This window comes from Pleurodeles waltl, chromosome 8, assembly GCF_031143425.1.
Source record: "Pleurodeles waltl isolate 20211129_DDA chromosome 8, aPleWal1.hap1.20221129, whole genome shotgun sequence".
In the NCBI taxonomy this organism is placed as follows: Eukaryota; Metazoa; Chordata; class Amphibia; order Caudata; family Salamandridae; genus Pleurodeles; species Pleurodeles waltl.
This window is the reverse complement of record NC_090447.1, coordinates 347,622,932-347,647,749: the sequence shown is the minus strand read 5'-3', so window position 1 is coordinate 347,647,749 and position 24,818 is coordinate 347,622,932. Positions and strand designations below refer to the sequence as shown.

The window sequence follows — 24,818 nt, the reverse complement described above, 5'->3', positions numbered from 1 at the left end:
GGCCTCCTACACTAGGGACTTATAGGCACGTTAAATATACCAGTTGAAGGTATGCCAGTTCAACCATGGTTAAAGGAGGACAGGCACTATTCTTAATGATGATTAGCAGGGTTAGGTGCACAGAGCTATAAAACCAACAACAAAAATAGGGTCCAGCAAAGATGAAACATCCACTGTGACCATGCAGAAAGGCAGATTTTGTACAGTTTCCATGTACCTGTCCCCATCAACTTAAGAGGTTCCTAAACTTTGCCACCTTCTTAAAGCCTTCAGATACATGTGCTGGATTACTGAAGCTGTCTTCTCAGTTACTTAGTGTCACGGTTCCCCCTTTTCCTAGATTTTAATTCAGATTGTGGGCCTTATGCATATTGTACACATTGCAACCTCATTCTTAAAATGATGTATCCTCTTGAATGTAGTCCGGATTTCTATGTTTTATTCCAATGCTGATTACTTCTATCACTCTTAAGTTCTGCTCTTCCCCATTCTCAACTTTGCAGGCACTCTGCCACCTAGTGGCAAGACCAGAAACAGTTAAACAGTTTTGAAAGCTGTTAATTCAGGGCATTATGCGACCTACCCATTACTGTGCATATGTGTGCTGTTTCTAAGTCTCCTTTTTTGTCATTTGTGTATCTCCCATAATTTTTTTCCTAATGTGAGCCTAGGTCTAATATCTTTTTGAAACTTCATCTGTTTTCTTTTTTTTTTCTTCACCCCTTCTCTGATTTCTTCCGCTCTAGAATCTAAAGGCATTGCTTAAGTTTGAAGCCAAACCAACTGTGTCACCGACAATATGCAGCAGGTGAACATGTAACCTCTGCATTAATTGTTTGGGTGAAGCATTCATTGCAAAAACTGTGGAGTTGAAACCATCTCATAATCTTGTATAGTGGCTGTACTTATCTAGAGTTCTCACTGCCTCCTCCATTGCCACTGGCTCCCTTAACTCTCTGAAAGCCTAAATGGGCGCATTGTAACACAGTAAGAAATGGAGACACTTCTTTTAGGAACCAATTGTGAAGGAAATGTTGAATTTTCCTTTTCATCACAGACCCAGGACTGCGCATATGCAACCCATACTTCAGGTATAATTTTTAATAATTAGACTGATGCATGATACAGTCAAAATCTGATAGAGACTTCTAGCTGCAGATTCCTTACCTGTGAATTCTCCCCAGGCGTCAGACTGGATCCAGAAGACTTTTTGTGTGCAGTGTCCCTGCACGCCGTTTCCATGCCAGAACTCATACTGATCCAGAGAAGAGCTACCCCTCCAATTTTTCGTCAAATATTTTGGGGGTTTACCTTCTGGTGTGTCAAGATGTCATCTTGTAAGAAAGATTTTAAGCCCTGCGAAGCCTGTCCTCAATCGATGCCGGTAACGGATCTGTATCTCGTCTGTTTGTGGTGTTTGGAGCGCGACCACGACTCAGAGTCATTCTCTGAGTGCCGAGCCATGCATCTGAAGGCTTTGAGGAAGGAGTCATTAAAGCTGATGGCAGGCCAGCATCTGACTTCATGCAGGTCAAGGTCCTAGTCGTGTGGAAGGTCCTGGGACTGGTCGCAGAGTCCAAAGTAGTTTTTGCCCTACTTCAAGTCCTCTGGACAATCAAGTAAGTCGAGGAACAAGAAAAAAAGTAAGAAGTCGAAGTGGTCTACGACTTCTCCTTATCCGTCAACCAACACGACTATGGAGCGTCGTCATTGTAAGCTTCACTCATTTGGAACCTGCACCTCAGCTGACTCCACACCTCCTTGAGTTTCCCAGGAGCCAGTGTTACCTCTGCCCAACTAAAAGAATTTTGTGAGGTCATGCATCTAATTTTTGGCAGTTTGACCCGGGTTTCTGGTAACCAGGTCCCCAGTGCCAGATCTCTTCCCCAAAAACTGCACAGTTGTTTCCCCAGTTGGCAAAAACTTTAGCACCCTCTGTAGGTCCCTAGTAAATGGTACCCCTGGTACCTAGTGCGTGGGGTACGAAAGAGGGTCCCTAAAGGCTTCAGCACGAATTGTGCCACCCTACAGAACCCCTCACCAAGCACATGACAGGCTGCCATTGCAGACTGCATGTTTTGGTGCCGATAAGTGAAAACACAACATGGCACACAAGCCCCATGGTTAGGGCCCCAGTTAGGTCACAAACATGGGGTCCTCGGGAACTTAGGTGCACCTTTGATCCTCTTCACCATGGCCCAGGGGTGATGGATGCAGGAGTGTCCTTTGACATCAGGTTTACTTGTCCTGGAGCACTCACGGTTGGGGGGGTTCTTTGGTCGGAGGCTGCAGGTGTCATCTGGGAGTCCAGGAGGGATGAAACCACAGTGGACTCGAGCTCAGAGGAGCTGGGAGACATAGTTGGCACCAGGGGTCCACTTCAACTCGGACAAGAGGCGATGGGTGCAGTGGTTGCTTTAGGTGTCTGGTTCTCTCACTGTCATAGCTTCAGGAGAGGGGGTCCTGCATGCAGAGGCTGTAGGTGACTTCAGGGCGTCCAGGAGGGGTGAAACCACGATCGACTCAGACTCTAGATAGCTGGCATCAGAGGTCCACTCCCACTCGAGTCGGAGATGGTGGGTGCAGTGGTGACTTCAGGTGTGAGGCCTTGGCGGTGCTGGAGGCTGCTAAGTCTTTTCTTTGGAGTTGGTTGGAGAGCAGTTCCGCTGCTTATGGGAGACTTGAGCCTTTTTGAAAGCTTGCAGTCTTCCCATGTTTCTGGAGGTTCGCCTGCAGGATGGGACTTCTTTTGGGGCAGAGTCCGTCAAGGAGTGCAGACAGGCCGGCGGGATTGGTACCAGGTCAGTTACTTCTTCTCCTCTTTGCAGGTGCGTCTCTTCTTTGTCCTTTTCTTCTTAAGTCATCAGAATCCGAGTTCCAGGTTTCAGGGCTGCCACTTAAATACTCAATTTAGTGCTGTTACGGGGAGTGCCAGGTGGTAGCAAATGGGCTTATCACCTTTAGGGTGACTACACCCTTTTTATGACCACTTCCGCTGGGAAGTGGGCATAACCCTAATGCTAGTGGCCTAATTCCTTCCAAACAAAGATGGAGGAATTTAAAAAGTTGTGTTCACTACAGATCATCCACCTTAGGGGGGTGGACTGGCATGAAGTGGGCACACCTCATAATCTGTCTAATTTTCCCACCTATTCTGCTGCCAAAAGTGGTGTCAGGACAGGGGGATCGGTCATCTACGTACTCTGAAGTGACCTGGATCACATTACAAAAGTGGCTTAACCTTTGTGCAGGCTTTTGTCTTAGGGCTTCGAGGGCACTGGCTCTCACCTCGGGGGCAGAAAAGTGTCTAAGGTGGCTAAACTGGTCAGGACCATTCACTCAACACACTAGTAGCTGGTAGGTTTTCAGGGTGCACCTCTAAGGTGCCCTCAGTGCATTTAGTAGTAAATTGCTCACTGGAGTCAGTGAGGGTTTAGTGTTCTGAGTAATTTGATATCAAATATCCTAGGATTCAGGGAAGCAATCATGGATCTGGGAAACTCGGAATGACCAGTGTCTAGCACACGTATTTAAAATTGCCTCCCTGTTCACTTACTTTGTCTAAGGATCGATAGCAGGGGCATATCTGCTCATGCATATATGCCCTCATGTGTCCTGATGATCCCTGCCTTAGGGGTGACTTACACCTGGCACTTGCAATGGTAGGGGACCTAGCACTCAGTAGTGTGTGACGGGTCGTGTTTTCAGTTTTATCTGCACCAACAAATGCAGTCTGCAATGGCAGCACTGTTTAGGTTTGGTGAGGGGTCCCTGGATTTGGCACAACTGGTGCTGCAGCCCTCAGCTACCTTCCTTAGTTCTCTATGCCCTAGGTACCATGGGTATCCTTTACTAGGGACTTACAGTGTGTGCCAAAGACTCTGCCAGTTGTGGAGAACAACTGTGCAGTTTTGGGAAAGAGCTCGGACACTGGGGTCCTGGTTCTCAGGGACCCGGTTAGCAGGGACCCAGTGCACTTTCAGTCGAAATCACATCAGGTACCAGGCAAAAAGTGGTGGCTAACCATGCCAAAAAGGGTGCTTTCCTACACTCTTTATTTGCTGTCTTACAGCTGGCGAGTGCCACTGCCTTGCCCTTGTTAAACTGGGCAGCTAATGAACACTTTTTGTCTTGCCTATTTGTCTTTTGAGGCAGGCTATTTTATTCTGGCTGTGGTCACTCTGGGTTACTGCATACCTCAGTGCTTAATTTTAGCCTGTGGTTTCCGGTAGGGGGCACCGAAACTTATTTTTGAGGGCCGGCACTTCATTTTCTGCATTAGGCATTGACTACGAGCAAAACGCACAAATGGGAAAGATGGAGAAAGAGAAACCCGAAAAAGCGTCACAAAGTGAAAAAGCAGAAAGCTACAGAGTGAGCGGAAGGGGCAGGGAGTGGCTGTAAATGGATTAAGGAGGCCTGAGATGCCTTTAGGATTATGCTGCATCAGTATTCTGTGCTTCAACATTTAATTGCAGCAGCCGCGTTATAAAGGCGAGCTTTGTGCACCGACACGTTTTTATTTACTAGTTAAGCACCCTCTCGCTTCTCCATGTTTGTCTCTTAGTGGGTCGCGAGTGTTTGTTCTAAAAAAAATAGGTAGCAGTTTTAAAATGTTTATGAAGCAGTGCTTTAGAGGCATTATGTTCTCAGAGATCTTTGCCGCCACATTCTTGGTACCCGACTTTAAAGAAAACAAAGCTCCATCCTGCTGCCAGTGAAAGAAGATGATGACATCCGGATGATGCCTCAATTAAAATGAAACTTTGCTCATAGTTCGGTTGTGAACCAACTGGTCTCTACACATCTATGTGCAGTGTACACTAAACTGAATCCATAAAGGGTGAGCTATGCTTCAAACGTGGGTGTGCACGTAGGTCCAGGTAGTCAAAGGACCTTGCTGATGATCAAAAGGGCATATTGGCATGCAATGACCCAAAAGGAACAGACCTTGAACACCCAGCACAGAAACATGGTTAGAGGTAGAGTGTGCATTTTTACTGTTTTGATACCAAGGGGCACCAAAGCAGTAAAAATGCCGAAAAATCTAATGTTTTCCAGTTTCTTCTGTAAATCATATGTTCCTTTTGGTGGTGTTTTATCAGGTAAAATCTGTTTTGACTGGAAACCATAATCATTGCACATCCTTCGCTTTCCTTGGGGACCTTGCCTTTTACAGATCAAGGTTTACAGTGATAGTCTTTCTGACCAAATCTTCTCTTGTCAAAAAAAAATGTGGCAGTATTGAAGTTTTAACTGGGAACAGCACAATGGAGTGTACTAAACTTAATTGGGCTGAAAAATGTTGAGTATTGTCCTGCCTCGTGCGCCTTTATAGTAGGTAATTTCCCAACTGATTTTTTTTTTTGCTCATTTAGGGCAAGATCATCTATTGCCAGAAGCAGAGGAAATAACAATGATTAGCATACAGCTTGCTGCTAAATTTCTCTTCACCACTGGTTTTCACACAAAGAAAATCGTCCGAGGCCCTGCAAGTGATTGGTAATTTTTTTTCTCTTAAGTGTTTTGTGTTCTTTTTGTTCCCACCTTTAAAAACATATGTTCGCATTTGTTCTTGTTCATTTATAATGTACAGTAAAGTTAGGCTCGCATTTTGATGTGTTATTCTTAAATCCCATGTGACAGGATCCGTTTCAACTCAATTTTAGGGCCTCATTCTGAGCTGTTGGTAAATTGGTGATTAGTACTGCACCAGGTGAACACAGTATCGCAGCGTGTGTTGTGTCGGATGAGGTATTACTGCTTACTGAAGGCGTCGCAGGTTACATTAAGATGTTGCATGTGGTGGCGTTATTTTGCGCCCTGATTACCCAATTCGAAACATTTTTTTCTGACCATTTCCATCTGGACAGTTTTGCCATGTTTTCCTTAAAAATGTGCCTCTTAAATTTGCTACTGTGTAATACTGCAAGCATAACTCTTAATGCTTATTCTTCTCGTGATTTATTTAGCGACACTGATCTTCTCTTTGCAGAACTCCTTAAAGATATGTAGCTTTTTGAAAAAAAGCTGTAAATTAAACTCCTAGTGGTAATCTCCTGCAGATCCCAGGTTTGAATTATGGCAGTCTGGATCAGTCTTCTATCATTTCACGTTCAAAAATCTGTACCCGTTGTTTGGGCAATAATAACACCTTCTGTACAGAAAATTAATTGCAACATTTCTGGCGTCAGGAATCCATGAGAGTACCTGCCATGCTAATCATTACAACCTGCTGAGATAGGCATTGTTTAGTGGTCTGCGCATCAAAAAGTTTTTTTTTTTTTTTTTGCCTCAGCCTTACCCACTTAGAATGCTCTATACTCGTCTGACATGGTGCATCTGTTGTAGCATTTTTGCAACAACCTTTTTTGCATTTATTTATAAGACGGTGTCACGAAGTACTGAAGTCCAAGAACACTACACCAAAATACTATCTGATATACACTGCAGTCATGCACATAATAAAATAAGTTGAATTTTGAAATGACCAACTCTAGCAATGTTTCCTACCTTTTGCTCGCTCTTCCCGTCTACCCTCCCTCAGATCTACACTTTTCACAAAAAAATCAGTTTTTTGACCAGTAAGGTCACAACCACAAAGGCAACCTGAATCCCATCACCAGTATGCTTTTACATTTAGTCATATCAGCAACGGAGCAAGACATATGCCATCCATTTCTACAGTTGCATGAGTTACGCAGCATTCTAAAAGTGTGAAAGCGAGGGACCACTTCTGTGTAGGATGCGCGGGGTACTCGGTTTGTGGTGGACATGTGGAACTTAACAGTCCTTCTTGACTCAGGGTTGGTCTATTAAGGCCTACCTTAAGGGGGATTATGTATGTCAAATCCAAGTACAGTATAAAACAATTTTCTGATGGGTACTTATTGTGGGAGGCTGGCTCAGTTTGTGTACACCTATGGTGTGGCACCCTATACTGAGCCCAGGCAACCCTTAGTGATAGTCAATAGGTGTCGAGATAGCAAAAGCTCTCTAGAGGTAGCTGAGGCGAGCAGCTAAAGCTTAACCAGGAGAAATGTAAAACTCTTGCAATACCACAGTAGTCAGACAGTAACCACACGAAAGAACCACACAAGTGTTGCAAAAATAAAGGATACTTTATTACAGCACTGCTACTTGACTAGCATTGGTATATCTCCCTTTGGAGCTATCTACACATAGTATATACACCAAATAACAAGTAGAAATAGCATAAAATATACAGGGCCCCATGGAGGGCCAAGTCATATACTAAGTAAGTGGAATTGCGAAATAGTGAACCTAACCAGGGTAAGTGGGGTATTTAGCTAGGGGCTGAGGGTAGATGAAAACACCATTGGTAAGTATGGTAAGTGTCTACAGGGACGAGGTGCACCCATCCATCCCATAGACCAGCACAGGGAGCAGTGGTTGGATTTGGTGGGGTTCAGGACCATCCCCAATGAACCTGAGGAAACCAAAAGACAAGAAGAAGGTTGGAGAGTGCCCCTATCCATGAAAACCCAGACAGGAGTACCTACACCAGGGGATCCGGATGCAGAGGAGAGAAGGGAACTTCTCTGAAGTCAGTGGATGCCTTGGATTGTCCAGCTGCTCTCCCAAGCCGTGGACCAGGCCTGTGGAACCCAGGATCGGATTCCGGACATGGAAGACCTGAAAAAGAAGAAGACTGAGTGCAGCACTCTTGGAGGTGCCCAAGTGGTGCAGGTGGCAATTCCCACCCTCCTAGAGATGAAGTTCCTGCAAGTTGGTGGAGGAAGAAGTCCAGCTGTGGGATCCAGGAGCTGCAGAAGTTGCCTTTGAGCTTTCCCTAGACAGTCGCCAGACAGCAGGAGGGTCAGAGGCCAGCCAGTTCACCAGCAAGCACTGGCAAATGGAGGCAGGAGCTGTAGAGGTATTTGCAGAGTTTTGGGGACCAGCAAGGTCCACAGGACTCTATCCTTGAGAGGCAGTCAGGGCTGGCCCTCAGAACACAGAAAGGCCAGCAGAAGTCATTAGAGCCCCTATGAGTGACCCAGAGGTGATAGACACAGGGAGTCACAGGTGGTCTCAGTAGCACAAGAAAACAGAAGTCCCACGAGTTACAGGACAGGTGCTGATCTTCGAGGTGCAGAGTGCTGAAGGCCAGATCTTATTGACAACTGAAGATCTCTTGGAGGAAAAATCAGTACGCCTTGGCAAATGCAACAGTCGTTGTGCACAGGGGTTCTAGTCAAGTAGTAGGAGCAGGGGCCAACAGAGTCCCAAGTTCGTCAGAAGACGAGCAGGACCCCGCGGGAAGCCACAGACTCCCCTGTGTGTGAGAAAGTAGCCTCTTTCTTGCATGGTTACCCCCATTTTTGGCCTGTTTGTCAGTGTTTTGTTTTTACTGTCTCACTGGGATCCTGCTAGTCAGGACCCCAGTGCTCATAGTTAGTGGCCTACATGTCAGTATATTTTACTGTTTTGTCAGTATGCTTGACTGTGTCACTGGAGTCCTGCTAACCAGAACTCCAGTGCTTATGCTCTCTCCGATTCCAAATTTGTACGTACATACTGGTAACCCAGTATTCCACTCCAAATTGGCATACTGGAACCCCCTTATAAGACCCTAGTATATGGTACCTAGGTACCCAGGGCATTGGGTTTCCAGGAGATCCTTATGGGGTGCAGCATTTCTTATGCCACTCATAAGGAGCTCATACAAACACTCCCTCAGGACTGCCATTGGCAGCCTGACTGAAATAGTGTAAGCACTATTTCCCAGCCATTTTCACTGCACCAGGTCACATATAAGTCACCTATATATCTAACCTTCAGACCCTGAAGGCTAGGTGCATAGTACCTGTGTGTGAGGCCTCCCCCCCCCCCCCCCCCCCCCCCCCCCCCCCCACTAGCAGAGGTGCCCCCACATCGTCCAGGCCCATTTTCCCGGACTTCGTGAGTGCGGGGACACCATTATAAGTGTGCACTACATATAGGTCAAGACATATATGTAGCTTCACAATGGTAACTTCGAATATGGCCATGTGAGATGTCTAGGATTGAAATTTTTTTACCCCCAATCTGATTCTGGTATTTGGGGAGGGGAAATTCCATGAACCCTTGGGGCTCCACCGTGGACCCCAGTACTGCCATACCAGTCTTCTGAGGTTTTCACTGCAGATTCAGCTCCTGCAACCTCACAGACAGGCTTCAGCCCTCCTGGGGCATGAGCAGCTCAATCCCAGGAAGGCACAACAATTCATTTCTTTTAGGAGAGGGGTGTTACACCCTCTCCCTTTGGAAATGGGTGTTACAGGCACGGGAGGGGTATCCTTCCAGAGCCTCTGGAAATGCTTTGAAGGGCACAAGATGGTTCCCTCCTTGCATAATCCAGTCTACACTGGTTCAAGGACCCCAGTCCCTGCTCTGGTGCGAAACTGGATAAAGGAAAGGGGAGTGACCACTCCCCTGTCCATCACCATCCCAAGGGTGGTGCCCAGAGCTCCTCCAGAGTGTCCCTGGGATCTGACATCTTTTTTCAGGATGGGCAGGGAACTCCGGGAGCATCTGAATGGCCAGTGCCAGTAGGTGACGTCAGAGACCCCTCCTGATAAGTGCTTACCTGGTTAGGCGACCAATCCTCCTCTCAGGGCTATTTAGGGTCTCACCTCTGGGTGTTTCCTCAGATTCGGATTTCAAGAGTCCAGCAGGGATCCTCTGCATCCTTTACTTCATCTTCTACCGACGGATCAACCGCTGACTGCTCCAGGAACTCTACAAAACTGCAACAAAGAAGCAAAGACGACTTCTGCGACCTTGTAACTTCAACTCCTGCCAGCAACTGCTACAGTTTCCAGGTTGTGCACGCTCCGAGGAATGCCTGTATTCATCCTGCACCAGAAGAACCAAAGGAATCTCCAGTGGAGTGACAGTCACTTCCCTGCTTCAGCAGGCACACCTCTGCAGCGACGACCGGTACTCTGGGTCCCCTCTCCTGATGATGAGCATGGATCCTGGAACACAGGTGGTGGACTAAAGTGAGCCTGACTGTCCAAAGATCCAGCTGCCCAGATTTGGTGGCAGTAAGAGCTTGCCTCCCCGTGCCAGACAGTACTCCTGTGCACAGCGTTTTTTGCAGCTCCTAGGGGTCTGGCGGCGTGGGATCCTTTTGTGTAGTGCTGCGATGACCGCCATTTGTAACTCCTTTGTCCCCTTGCTGTGGGACTTCAGTGCACGCTGCCTGGTTTTCTGAGAGCCCCCTCTTTCTCCCCCTCCTGGGTAGAGTCAACCTGGTCCTTCCTGGGCCCGGACAGCGCCATTTTTCACAAAACGCGAGTTTTGCACTTACCAAGTTATGTTGGCGGAATTCAGAGACGCAAACCAGACTGCATTCATCCATCCGGCATGGGATATCTTCTGCACCAACCAGGAACCTGCATCTGTCTTCTTTGGTGTAATACTGACTTTGTCTTCTCACTGGTGGTTCTCCTTTTGCACCTTCATCCAGGTTAGCAGGGGCTCCTGTTCTCCCTGGACTCTTCAGTGCTTCTTGGACTTGGCCCACTTTTTCCACGGGTCTTCAAGTCGAGACCTCCATCAGTCTCTTCTGGTTCTTACACTGTCTTCTACCACGACTTCTAGTGTGTTTTAGGAAACTGGCTGTGTTTTACTCCTGCTTTCATGGGCTCTGGGGTGGGGTATTTTACTTACCTTTAGTGTTTTCTTACCCTCCCAGCGCCTCTCTACACACTACTCTTGCCTAGGTGGGAAACCGACTTTCACATTCCACTATTTCAGTATATGGTTTGTGTTCCCCCTAGGCCCATTGCAACCTATTGTGATTTTCACTATTTGCCCTATTTTCTGACTGTTTACTTAACTGTTTGTTTGGTTACTAGTGTATATATTGTGTAATTTACTTACCTCCTAAGCATGTATAGTCTCCAAAGTATTTTTGGCCTTGTGTCACTAAAATAAAGTACCTTTGTTTTTGGTAACACTGAGTATTGTCTTTCATGTGTGTAACTACTGTGTGACTACAGTGGTATTGCAAGAGCTTTGCATGTCTCCTAGTTCAGCCTTGGCTGCTCTGCCTACAACTACCTCTAGACAGCCTGGCTTCTAGATACTGACTACATTTCACCAATATGGGATAACTGGACCTGGTAGAAGGTGTAAGTACCTGTTGTACCCACTACAAACCAGGCCAGCCTCCTACACTCTGAAGCAGAGCCTTTTGATGTTCATGGAACAGCAGACCCACCAGCAGGTTGATGTTGTCTTGAGGTGCCTGCAGATACAGAGGAGTGACTCCTTCACTCCAAGAGAGGTTCCTTTGTGCTTCCAGGTGCAAACAGAGTCCTTGTGACCCTGGAGGATGCACAGCCTTGGTTGTAGCAGGATCCGGAGAAACAATGTTGCAATGAGAGCCTTCCCACCAGAAGCAGAGTTGTTCTGCTCCAGAGGAGATGAGCGGTGGTTCCAGAGGCCAGGAGCAGAAAATATCTGCCAGAGACTTCCTTGGAGAGTCTTGCTCGACATCTGAGAACCCATCCTGGGGGGAGCCCTCAAGTAACCCTTAAAGGGGGTTGGCCACTGTGTGAAATGACCCACCTGTCAGAGTGCGTCAGAGGCGTCAACTGGCTGACCTAACCATTCAGATGTTCCCAGGGGTCTCTGCACATCATATTTCCAGGATGGCAGAATCAAGTGGCCACCTGGCTGAGCTATGTGCACGTCCCTAGGGGAGGAGCTGGATAGGGCGGGTGGTCACTCCCCTGTCCTTTGTGCACTTTCGCGCTGGAGCGTGAACCAGGGGTTCCTGAACTGGTGCAAAACAGGTTATGCAAGGAGGGCACCAAATATGCCCTTCAAAGCCGTCTGGTGGTGCTCAGAGGTTACCACAGCCCTTAGAAACGTAATACACAGGAGGAGGTGGACACACCTCTCTCCTGCAGGAAATCCTTGGTTCTGCCTCTTTGGCCTGAGTCAGGCTTACCAGCAGGAGGGCAGAAGAGTTTCTGTGGTCAGCAGCAGTGTGGACTGGCAGCTGGACCCCATAAGGCTGCACAGGCAGAACTAGGGGATCCTCTAAGGAACCCCCAGAGTACATGATGATACGCAAGTAACACTAGCCTGGGTGTAGTTGCAGGATTCCAACATGTTTGATGCCAGATGTGCCTAGGTTCGGAGAAGCCATTATGTAATTGGACCACTTGTGTTGACCAGTGTCCACTACATACCTTATGGTGGCTTCCCCAAACTTACAAAACTCAGGTAATTGAGTCTGGGGTTTGTAGGGGTACCTCTGTTCATGTAGGGGTACACTTACGTTCAGGAACATGCTCCCTGCCCTTGGGCTAAAGGGCCTACCAGAGCAGTGACTTAGTGTCCACGTGCAGTGACCACGATATAAGGCAAATCCTATATCTAAAGTAAAAAGGGGCATGCACCATTTCACACAGGCCGCAATGGCAGGCCTGCAGACACAGTTTGCATGGGCTCCCATGGGTGGCATAATACATGCTGCAGCCCATGCAAGACCTCTGATGCACCAATGCCCTGGGTACCTAAGTACCATGCACTAGGCACTTACATGGGTGCACCAGTACCAATTATGGGGTGTAAAAAGTGTGCCTGGAACCAAATTTAGAGGAGAGAACCCAGACACTAGGCTCCTATTAGGAGGATCCAAGTGTACTACAGTGTAAACACACTGACACCAGGCAAAAGGTGGGGGTAACTATGTCAGAAAGATGCTACTTTCCTACATCGTCCACAATCTGCCTTTCATGAGTAGCCCTCGTGGATCAGGTAGCCAACAGTGTGTTCATTGTACCAACACCTACCCCCTTCTTAGTCCCCACAGCTGCATCATCCACGCCTTCTTGATCTAGCCCTTTTACCAACTTGGGCATCCAGTTGGCTGCTGGATTCTCCATCACCTGCCCTGCTGGCAGTCCAAAACATTGGGCAGGTGGGTCATATTCTCCTGAGTGTCAAGTCCAGGATTTTCCGGCTATAATACCGATGTTTCAACCATTACTTTGGGCTTCGGTGAGACACTCAGAGACTGCTTGCTCTCATGGCCTCCTGCATCCTGCGGACATATGCGGCCCTGCAGTGGGACCTGAAGTTCTATTGGGCGCAGCACCAGGGGAATCCTTCCAACATGGTCCATATCTCGGAGGGAACTGCACAAGATCTGCAGTGGTGGGTTACGAACCGCTGTTGAATCAGAGGCTGACCACTCTCTCCCCATCCAGATCTGATGGTAGTGGCAGATTAGTCATTACTGGGTTGTGGCGGAATCTTGACTCCACATGAGCATGCTGGAGCTGTGAACAATCCCACTGGCATTGAAAGCTTTTTTACCCTCCCTCAAAGGAAGGTTAGTGCAGGTGTTCATAGACAATCCCACTCCCATGTGGTACTGCAACAAACAGTGGATAATATGTAAAGAGTACCCCTGCAAAGACTTAAGTGGAATAGCTGAGCATATCTCTGGTGGTTCAACAACTGGCGGGCTCTGAATGCCAGGGTAGACAAACTCAGCTGTTGATGGTTAGAGGATCACAAATGGCATCTCCACCCAGAGGTGGTGCAACGTCTCTTTCAGCAGTGGAGAGATACTTAGTTAGAACTGTATGCATCTGCTGAGAAAGCGCACTGTCGGTTTTGTGCTGTAGAGTTTCCAAGGCAGATCTGGCTCGGAGAAGCTTTTCATCTCGAGTGGAGTTCAGGCCTCCTGTGTGCCTTTTCGCCCATACCACTACTGTCTAGAATTCTCAAGAAGATCAGAAATGACTGGACCCAAGTCATTCTTGTGGCTCCCGACTGAGCACGGGGAGTTTGGTATCCCGAGCTAATGATTATGGCATTGATCCCCCAATCAGGCTGCCACTTCGGGAGGTCCTTCTGTCGCAGAAGTGGGTGACAGTTTGTCCACTCTCCGCCTTGCTGCATGTAGATTGAGCAGCATCAATTGGCAGCTTTCATGCTTCCTCCCGAAGTTTGTAATATTATCTTGATAGCAAGGCGTACCTCCACCAAGAGTGTATACACCTGCAGCTGCCATGGTGTACGGAGAAACATGTTGATCTTCTTTCAGCCCACCTTTCTGAAGTCTTACTGTTTATTCTTTCCCTTGCCCAGCAGGGCTCTGCTCTTGGCTGTCTTAAGAGCTATCTGTCTGCTCTTTCTGCAGCTGCCTGACCAACCCTCTTTTTTCAACTCCCCTATTGTACATAGATTTTTAAAGGGTCTTGTTCATCTTTACCCTCCCTCACACTTTATCATGCCTCACTGGGATCTCAGTTTGGTTTTGACATTCTTAGTGTGTGCTCCTCTCAAGCCTATCCGCAACTGTCCCCTCAGGCGTCTAAGATTGAAACCACCCTTTCTTGTGGCAGTTACATCTGCCCGCAGAGTGAGTACGCTGCAGACACTATCATCTAAGCCTCCTTACCTGTCTGTCAACCCTGACATACTGGTGCTTCACACAAGGGCCTCCTTTCTACCGAAAGTTGTTACACCATTTCACATAAGCCCGTCCACCTCACTGCCTACTTTTTTTTGATCACCCATATCACTCTAAAGAAAAGAAGTGATTCCTCCATCTGGACCCAAAGAGAGCATTGTTGTTATGCCTTGACCTCACATGAGCGTTCCGGTGAAGAAAAGTCAGGCGGTACAGTGGTGGAATATCTCTAAATGGGTTGTGCTCTGAATAAAAATCGGATACAGATTGGCCAAAAAGTAGTCTCCTGAAGCTTGTGAGCTCATTCTCCCAGAGCTAAAGCTGCAACCACTGCAGTAGCATGCTGAGTTCTGGTCTTGGGCATCTGCCTGGCAGTAGTGTGGTCATCCCTGCACACGCTTAGCAAGCATTACTGCCTGGACAGTCCGGTCTGGAGGGATAGGCACTTTGTCAGTTAGGTCCTGCAGGACTTCCTTGTTTGAAATTGGTCTGCAGACTCACCTCCGGAGAGGTATTGCTTGGGTATCTATTCATATGTAAGGAATCTGCAGCTAGAAGTCTCTATCAGATGAACAAGTTACTTACCTTCAGTAACGTCTTATCTGGTACAGGCTATATCTTGCTGCAAGTCATGAAAAGAAACTGATGTTGATGTGCTTAAGTGGCATCTCTATAGGTACTGCAGTGTTACTTAGGATGCACGGGGAATCGATAAATGCCACCTGCCAGCGCACAGGGGTACTGCTAATGAAAAATCTTTCAGATCCAATCTTACGCCTGGGGAATTCAAAGGTAAGAAATCTGAAGCTAGATATAGGGCCTGATTTAGTTCTTGGCGGATGGGTTACTCTGTCACAAACATGACTGTTATGCAGTCTGCCATATTATGATTTCCATAGGAAATAATGTAATTGTTATATAGTGGATAGGATATCGGTCATGTTTGTGACAGAGTAATCCCATCTGCCAAGATCTAAATCAGGCCCATAGGCTCTACCACCTAAGGCGCTACCAAAGGTAAGTAACTTGTTCAAATCTGCCATCCCTGGCCGATGGCAGTGAGTGGGTCCAGTAATCTCTTCAGTCCCTCCATTACACATGACGACAAAGTGCCATAGAAGGCACCACCCACTGACATTGTTTTCTCTTTTGTTCAACACACTTCGCCAGCAATTGAAGTGCCTCCATTTAGTGTTTTACCAAATAGTGTCAAAATGAGACTCACAAAACATCTGCCTTTGATGCCTCATCGCCAGGCACCCCTCCAATTTCTGTAACAAGTATGCACTCAAAGCCAATTCAGAAAAGAGATGCTAAGCTTTACATGCCCAAGCCTGATCCTGATCTAGATCCTCTTCTTCAGGTAATCTTTTGGTCAGTTGGAAGATATTCACAGAGAAGACCTGTCAAAGAAAACAAAAAAGCACCACAAGAGAGAAGAAATGATTCTGTTGTCTAGATAGGTCCTGGAGTTTGCTGTTAGACCTGAGGGCCTCAGTGTGGTCTTCCCCAAACTTTATGCCTTTAATCCTTTTGTTTTGCTGAAATTTGGTTTTGTTGGCTTCAGGACTTAGTGCACATTACCACTGTTAACCAGTGCTAAAGTGCTTGTGCTTGCTCTCTAAAAAAAAGCGGCACAGCATTTCCCCAGGGCCTTTAATTAAATGCTACTAATTGGCCTACAGCACTTACTCTCATGTCTCCGTCCTGCCATTGCAGCCTGTGTTCAATTTTTAACTGCAAATTTGACCTGGCAAATAGGTTCCATATCTGATAAAGACTTCTAGCCATAGATTCCTTTCTTTAGAATAATCCTCAGGCTTCAGATTAGATCCGTAAATATTTTGTGAGCAGCACCCCTGTGCGCCAGTAGGTGGGGGTGGTGGTGTATGACTGCGTGGTGTTGTCGTCTGCACCGGAAGTTATGTACTTAGCCCCTGTATTGGCTCTTCCCTAATGCACTGATGTCAGTCCTTTTCTTTCTGCACCAGTCAGTGCAAATTCGAAAAGAGCTGCACCAAGTAATTGTTGACTGATGCTCTTTTGAGTTTTTGTCAAGATTTGTTTGAGTCCTTATCTCCTGGTGCATCAGGTTGTCTGCTAGGAAAGCTGGTTTCAAACCGTGTTGTGCCTGTCATCTGGTGTGCCTCTGGTGCTTGGAGCGTGACCACGACGCAAAGACCTGTGTCGACTGCTGTGCCATGCAACCCAAAGCCTTGAGGGAGCAATCCCTCAAGCTTCTCCCTGTGTGACGATGAAGATCTTGGTCAAGAGAATTGTCCAGAGATCATTCGCGAAGCCACTCCAGGCACTTGTCATCTGGGAAATCAGGTCAGTCCCCCAGCCACAAGAAGAGCAAAAAGACAGATCTTCTGCTTCAGAATGTCTGTCAAAGTCATGTGATGAGACAAGAGGATCAGCATTCAAAGTGTATCTCTGTGGTGGATCCTGGGATGTCCCTACAGCTCCTAGAGTTTCCGGGAGCTTGAGCATCGCCTGCCCAGTTAGAAGAATTCTGTGAGGCCATGTCCCATATATTTTGGCATCCTGCCTCTGCTGGATCGCCTTTAAGCCCCTCGGGAGGGGCCCCTACTGGTCTTCAGTTGTCAGGTTTGTCCCTGGCACCAGTCAGGCCCCTTGGATCCATTGATGGATTCAGAGCGGTGCCTGTCGAGGCACCTCAACCCTCTCAGTGCCTTCTACAGGGCAGATGCCGCTGACACCCCATAGTAGCTCCATCCCCATCGTAATCCTGGACTCTGAGACAGAGCTGGACATGTGTCATCCGGTGCCAACGGGCAGCAGACCCCTCCTGTTGGAGCCAGTACCTTAGTCTTTCAGTGAGCCTGGATTGATGGGTGAATGGTAGGGGTCTGAGGACCATTATGGTTACCAGTACCCTGTAGAGGATCTCTTGAGGTCAACTGGTATAAGGAATTGACAGATGCCTGGCGCTTGTACAACTGTCCAGACACTGGCTTGATCTCTTCACCTGCCGTGGCTACGGAGTAGAGGGCCTCATTTGTTATAGTGGTGAGGAGGATGGCTGAGGTCTTGGACCTTAACCTAACCTCGGGTGGCAGTCAAGACTAACACATTGACAGAAGTGCTTCAGCCAGGAGTTACCACATCTAAACCCTTATTTTTTTTTTTAAAGCACTTACAGATGTCCTTCTTGGGGCCTTGTCCAAGCCCTGTGCAGGAGCTCCTGTGAATGGGACATTTGCTCACCACCATTGCCCCACCCTGCTCCAGGCGACCAGATTTCCTCATCATGCGCCTCACCACGGAGAGCCTGGTAATTCAGGCCTCTACATCCTAAGTTACCCTTTGCACGTTTCCTTCCACTCTACCGGAAAACATAATCTTAAGAGGCTGGACGCCTTTGGTAAGAGGGTTTTGTCTTCCCCCGGCCTAACTTTGAGGTCAGTGAACACCAAATGGCACTTGGACCAATGTACCCAAACGATCTGGGATTTGGTTACACAAGTGCTGCCAGTATTCTCGGAGGAGGGCCGAACCATACTGTCACAGCTACCTGCAGATGACAGATGCAGCAAGGTTCACCAGCTAGTGTGGGCTGGACACAACCGACTTGCTGAGTAGAGCGATTTCATAGTGGCATTGAGATGCCACACCTGTCTGAGAACCAGAGAAATTTCCAGGCTTCTCTCATGGGCGTTCCCTTTCATGGCATTTGTCTCTTCTGAGATAAGGCAGACTCAGCGCTGGATCTCTTAATGGGCCAGTAGGGTTGCAGCCTGCTCCTCTGGCCTTTCTATGGCCCATTGTCACTACCAGACTGCCTTTCACCCCTTTAGTGGCCATTGGAGGGGCTTCCAACTGTGTTTTTAAACACCCAGGCATTCCGGCCAGCAAACTGCACAATCTTTTTGTGGCTGAGTATGTGGTTCACACAGATGTGGGACAGGCAGCCAGAAGTCAAGCCAGTCCACTACCCCGTCAACAGCTGCAGCCCCAAATCTTTTTAATGTGCTATCCGACCATCATGGGCTTATAGTGGGAGGGGCAGTATACACCATCACCTGCACCACTGAAGGTCAGTAACCTCTGACAGTTTTTGCATCTCGTCCAAGGGGTCTAATCTCTTCTCTCTGGGACTAATCCCCTCTACACCCCAGCCCCCCACCCATGCCACTTACTTACGACAGACTAACGGAGGACTGCCTCTCCTTACCCTGTTAGGAGGTGTTAGTTCTTTTGGCCAAGGGAGCTGTAGAGAAGGTGCTAGCATCAGAAGTAGGCCATGTTTGCTACTCCTGCTACTTTCTGGTGCCCAGGAAGGACTTTGTCCTTCGTCCTATTCTAAAAATGCTCCTCCTCCGTCCCTTCCTCAAAAAGGAGAAATGCAGAATGCTCATGCTCCTGTAAGTCCTGTCTGCCATAGATCCAGGAGAGTGGAAAGTGCTGTACATATATTAGGTTTATTTTCACATTCTTGTCCTGCTCGCCCACAGACATTACCTGCAGCTCACAGTCGGCCAGGACCATTTTTTGCTGTGCTCCCCTATGGCCTTACCAGCTACCCTCTGGTGTTCAAAAAAATACATGGAGGTAGTTGCAGCTCATCTCCAGAAGTAAGAGATTCCAATCTTTCCCTAACTCGATGATTGACTTTTGAAGGCCAAACTCGCCCCAGGCAGTTGTCTTTAGACTACGGCAAACCACCTGCACTCGCTGAGGTTCACCATCAACATGACGAAGTCGCACCTGACTCCTTCTTAGACGCTCCTTTTCATCTGAGCTATTCTGGATACAGTGCAGTTTCCGGGCTATCCTCTTGAGCTGCGAGTCCAGGACAGTCAGGCTATGATGCTAATGTTTCGGCCTCTGTCCTGTATTTCGGTGAACCTGACTCCGGTTGTTGGGCCTCATGGCCTCCTTGTGACACGTCCATTGGCATATGGGTGGGGGGAATATCTGTAACATGGTCCAGTTCCCACAGGGAACTCCAAAAGTCATGCTTGGTGGCTAAAGAACCGCTATAAGGTCACTAGTAGTAACTTTCCCATCCTCAGCCAGAGCTGGCTGTAGTGACAAATGAATCACTTCCTAGCAAGGGCAGCTATCTGTGAGAGGTGAAAATCAGTGGACTCTGGTATCCTGTGGAATCAGGACTCCACCTCAAAACGGTTGGAGCTCTGAGCGATCCATATAACAATGCAAGCCTTTCTTCCTTCAGTCAGGAGGAGGTTGGTAGAGATGTTCACTGACGTGTGGCGTTGCAACGGACAGGGTAGTGTCATGGACCCTTTGTCAAAAAGCTCTGCGTATCTTGTCATGGCACGGAACATCATTGCATAGCCTTGGTGGTTCAGCCTCTTAGATGGCTCTTTGAATGTCAGAGTGGATGAAGTCAGCCATTGATGCCTAGCAGATCATGAATAGTGTCTCCATCCAGAGGTGGCCCATGGTCTCTTCTTCCAAGAATGGGGAGAGCCTTGGATGGATCTGTTCGCCTCCGCCGAGAATGCGCAGTCAGCAGTTTTGAGTGCTGAAGTTTCCATGGCACGTCTCACTTAGCGATGATTTCTGTCTTGAGTGGAACTCAGATACCCTGTGCTCTTCTCCACCAATACCACTCCTGCCCAGAGTTCGCAAGAAGATCAGGAATGACTGGGCCCAAGTCACTCTTGTGGCTCTGGATTGGGCACAGGAAGTCTGGTATCCCGAGCTGCTGTGCATGATCAGGGGTCCTCCTTTCAGGCTGCCTCTTTGAGAGGATCTTGTGTTGCAGGAACAGCGTACCTGAACATGCTTTGCCTTTGTGCGCAGGTGACAGCTTTCGACCTTCCACCCAAAGTCTGCAATTTTAATTTGGCAGCCAGATGTCAATCCATCACAGCGGTATACTCCTGCTGTTGGAGTAAGTTTGGGCCTGGTGTGCACATAAGCAAGTTGCCCCTCGATCCACACCCCTTTCTCAGGTTCGCTTGTTTATTCTTTCCTTTGCCCAGAAGGACTCTGCTCGGGCATGCTAGAAAGTTACCTTTCTGCCATTTTTGCTTTTCTGCGGTTACCAGGCCAGCCATCCTTTTCAAATCCTCTATTGTTCATAAGTTGATAAAAGGTCTTCAACACATGGTCCCACCCGTACCTTCCATTATGCCTGTGAGCTGCTACATTCTCACCATCAAAATGGCCTTCCTAGTGGTGATAACGTGCCGAGAGGGTCAGCGAGCTACTGCCGCTCTCTGCGCACCCTCCATACCTTATGTTTTATCCCGACGTGGTGGTTTGTCGAACTAGGGCATCTTTCTTACCGATAGTGTTTACTCCCTTCCATGTAGGCCAGTTCACTCTGTCTACCTTTTACACTCTGCCTCATCCCTCTAAAGAAGAGGAGTGACTCCACCCACTGTACCCAAAAAGAGCTTTGTTGTTCTACCTTGATCACACTTGTGAGTTCCGGGTGAATAATCAACTCTTCATAGGGTATGCTGGAGCCAAAATGGGGAAGGTGGTGGAGAAGCAGGCCAACTCGAGATGGATATTGCTCTGCCTCAAGATCTACTACACACTAGCCAAGAAGCAGTCTTCTTGTGAGTAGGTTCCCAAATGTTTGACCCCACTGTGTTAGCTCGTGGAGTTCCTGATCTAGATATCTGTCAGGCAGCATCGTGGACTTCTTTACACACATTTACGAAGCACTACTGTCTCAACAGGTGGGTCCAGCCAGACAGTAATTTTGTCCTTTCAGTCCTACAGGACTTCTTGGTATAATCCGTACCATAGCCCTGCCTCCTGGAAGGTGTTGTTTGAGTATCTATTCTAAGGTAAGGAGTCTGTGGCTAAAAATCTCAGATGAACAAGTTATTTACCTTTATCTGTTGGACATCTAGCCACCGATTCCTTAGCTTAGAATTCTTCCCCAGGCGCCATACTGGATTGGGGAGTTTTTTCCAGCACGTCGGAAGAGGGCGTAGTGCAACTCCATAGCAGCATCATCCATTAGATATGACGTTGATGTAGTCCATATAATCAACTCTCCAGCGTGCTGACGTCAGTTACTTCTTTTCCGCATTACAACACGGATCCTGAACAGGTTCCCTAGTCCGTTTTGACCTATTACGACAAATTCTTGTTTAGAAAACAATATGCCCCCTTCTTTCTACATGTCCCCTGGGTTCAACCCTGTGGGTCCTGTGGCTGGCAGATGTCATCCACGGACCCTCATGCTGTTTGTACGTGGTGTCTCGGGAGACACCACAACTCCGAGGAGTGCAGCTCCTCCGCCACCTTCGTCCAAAGGCGTTGCGAGAACGGCGTATGAAGATCCTGGCAGAGCATCTTTATCAGTCTCCTTCTAGGTCCCAGGGATCGCAAGACCATTCCAGGAGCCATTTCCGCAAGCATACGTCACCCTCGAAGCCGAAGGAGAAGACTTCAAAACGCAGGCTGTCTGAGTTGCGGCATCCACTGCCATCTAGTTAAGTCTTGTGTTTCCAGCACCCCTTCCAGGCACCCAGCTGAGGAGTCGGCGCATGAGCCTACCCTTCGCTTCCTTCCGTTCCCTGGAGGTGGGGCAATTCTGGCCCAGATGGGGGCCATTATAGTTCCCTCCATGCCATCTTTGTGCCCCTATCTCCTGCTGATGCACGTTTGAGCACGAAGGAGGTGAGAGGTATCCTACCTGACTCTACTCCGACTGGTTTGCCCTCAGTATCAGATACACCCTCTGAATCCATACTCGCATCTGTACCAACTCCGGAGCACAGCCCTTTGGGGTTCCCACCTGTGACACTGGAGTTTGATCAGCCGACATCGGGGGCGCTGGTCGACGCTGAGTTGATAACCCTCTCCGATGCTGCAGCAACGTTGAACGACATCGGGTGCAAGCCAGTGGTGCATTCCGGCTCGGACACCTTCCCTTCTCCTTCTACACAGTCCTTGCTGTTTTTCCTCCAGGGGTACAGGCATTTGGAGGTGAAGGAGAGGGGTTGGGGTTTAGCAACCCTATGGACGAAATTGTCCAGCCTCCTCTAGAGGGTAGTTGGCTGACAGAGCTGAATGAGGCTAATGGCCTTGAGCCTTCCCTGGCTTCAGACCTCCTCCCTCTCCTCACCCTCTCCCCAGACTCTGCCCTGACCGCTCTCCCCAAACATCAGGCTTGCTACAGAAGCAAGCTCCTCTTTCGTTGAGGTGCTGAAACAGGCAGCTGCGGTCCTAGATTTGCAGCTCCCCACGGATCCCTGGATAATAGTGCATCACCATGGCCAAACAAGAATAGAGCTTGTGCTTTCATATAGTGAGGCACTGTATGAGCTTTTATTAGGGGCATGGGCTAAGCCTGCTACGGGGGCCCCTGTGGAACTGTCCCGGTTTGTCTTGTCCAGCACCCAACTCTGAGATGTTTTGTGGTTCAGACCGCTATGGCCTCTTCTGACCTCAGTGTCCTCCCTAACGTCCCTCGGGACAGGTAGTTCAGATGGCTGGAAACTTGTGGATGAAACATTTTCTCCTCAGCGAGTTCAGTCCTGCAGTTGTATTCTGGGCCGATTTTCCCATGCACTGTGGGATGCGGAGATGTGCCTGCTGTTTTCGCTTTTGGAGGAGACCTGGAGTGAACTCGCCCAGAAACTCCAGGATGGGCAAAAGGCAGGTAGGTTTGCAATAAAGTGTTGTACGGATACCACAGATTCAGTAGATAGAGCCATGGCTTATCCTGCAGTGCTGTGCTGTCATGCCTGGGTACGCCACTCTGGTTTTTTGGAGGCTGTCTGATCCAATCTGGAAGAGATGCCCTTTGATAGAGCCCGCCTGTTAGGCAAACATGCCGATACTGTGTTTATAATGCTTTAGAGACAGTCTGAGTGGGAAAGACTCTTAAATCTACCTATTCCTATACCTACCAATGGACCCATTCCAGAGTGGAGTCCTATACTTCCTGTTGAGTCCAAGTTTCAGCTCCTTTTTTTTGCTTCAGTCTGAACCATTCCACCTTCTGGTGGCACCTGGTGCGATGTTCCTGCCTTCTGCAGGTATTACTATTTTTCTTAGGGCTATCATTGCCAGGTTTTCGTTGTGCTATCTGAAGGTATATTCTTTGTGGCCCTAAGTGGGTTTAGCACCTGTTGAAACACGTTTTTTCTTTTTCTCTGAAGACGGGCTACATGCCCAAGAGATAGTTACTAGTATGTTATGTTCCCTTGTTAGAAGTGGAGTTTCTGGTTGGTTAGGGTTTGCATTTAAGCCAGGCAGAAGAAACCACTCTTGTCTGGGTGAGTAAGTTACACACCAAAGATAACCTGTGCACACCCCCTGGTAGCTTGGCAGAAAACAGTCAGGCTTATTCAGAGAGGTCCTGTGTAAAGTGTTTGCGCCACACACTCACACCAGTGACACAATAAATGTACCACAAAAGAAACTCCACACAGGGTTATAGAGAAAAAAAATATATATATATATATATATATATATATATATATATATATATATATATATATATATATATATATATATATATATATATATATGTTCGATGGCATGTGTAGCTGCAGATACACATGCTTTGCACATCCCGCCATCTAGTGTTGGGCTCGGAGTGTTACAAGTTGTTTTTCTTCGAAGAAGTCTTTTGGAGTCACGAGATCGAGGGACTCCTCCCCTTTCGGCTCCATTGCGCATGGGCGTCGACTCCATCTTAGATTGTTTTTTTTCCCGCCATCGGGTTCGGACGTGTTCCTTTGCGCTCCATGTTTCGGTTCGGAAAGTTAGTTAGAATCTCGGAAAATTTTACGGTATTGTTTGCGTTCGGTATCGGGTTAGTTACTACAGATCGACACCGACTTTTGAAGAGCTCCGGTGGCCCTTCGGGGTTTTTTCGATTCCCCGTCGGGGCCTGGTCGGCCCGGCCACGTGTCTCCCATTCCGCTTCTGCCCAAAATGTCACAAGTATCCGTATACAAATCAGCACCTGGTCTGTAACTTGTGTTTGTCTCCAGAACACAAAGAAGATACTTGTGAAGCCTGTCAAGCGTTTCGGTCAAGGAAGACATTAAGAGACCGAAGAGCGAGAAGACTGCAAATGGCGTCGGCGCCGACAGGACAAAGGCATTTGGAGGAGGAAGAGGAAACCTTCTCCATCCAGGAGTCGGACTCGGACGAGCTCGATCCCGAAGAAACGCCTAAAACCGTGAGTAAGACGTCGAAACATAAAACTCACGAGAAGACCACAAAAGCCCAGGGGACGCCACCGCCAACAGGCCATGGCTTAACCCGTAAAATAGGTGACCGATCATCGGCACCGAAAAAGGGCGCGCTTGTGTCGAAGTCATCCGACTCCGGTTGAGATACCGGCACACAGCAATCTCGAGCCCGAGACAGCGGCTCCGAGCAAGTTCGGCACCGA

At 48.1% G+C, this 24,818-nt stretch overlaps 1 protein-coding gene across 4 annotated transcripts in view; it reads left to right on the top strand.

The window, feature by feature from the left end:
- Positions 1–24,818, top strand: part of USP9X (ubiquitin specific peptidase 9 X-linked) — a 1,493,361-nt gene that overhangs the window by 1,278,199 nt on the left and 190,344 nt on the right. For all 4 annotated transcript variants that reach the window (XM_069204214.1, XM_069204212.1, XM_069204215.1 and 1 more), the window contains exon 36: positions 5,379–5,502. In XM_069204214.1, the coding sequence (XP_069060315.1) occupies positions 5,379–5,502 (124 nt within the window). The remainder of the gene's footprint in view (positions 1–5,378; positions 5,503–24,818) is intronic.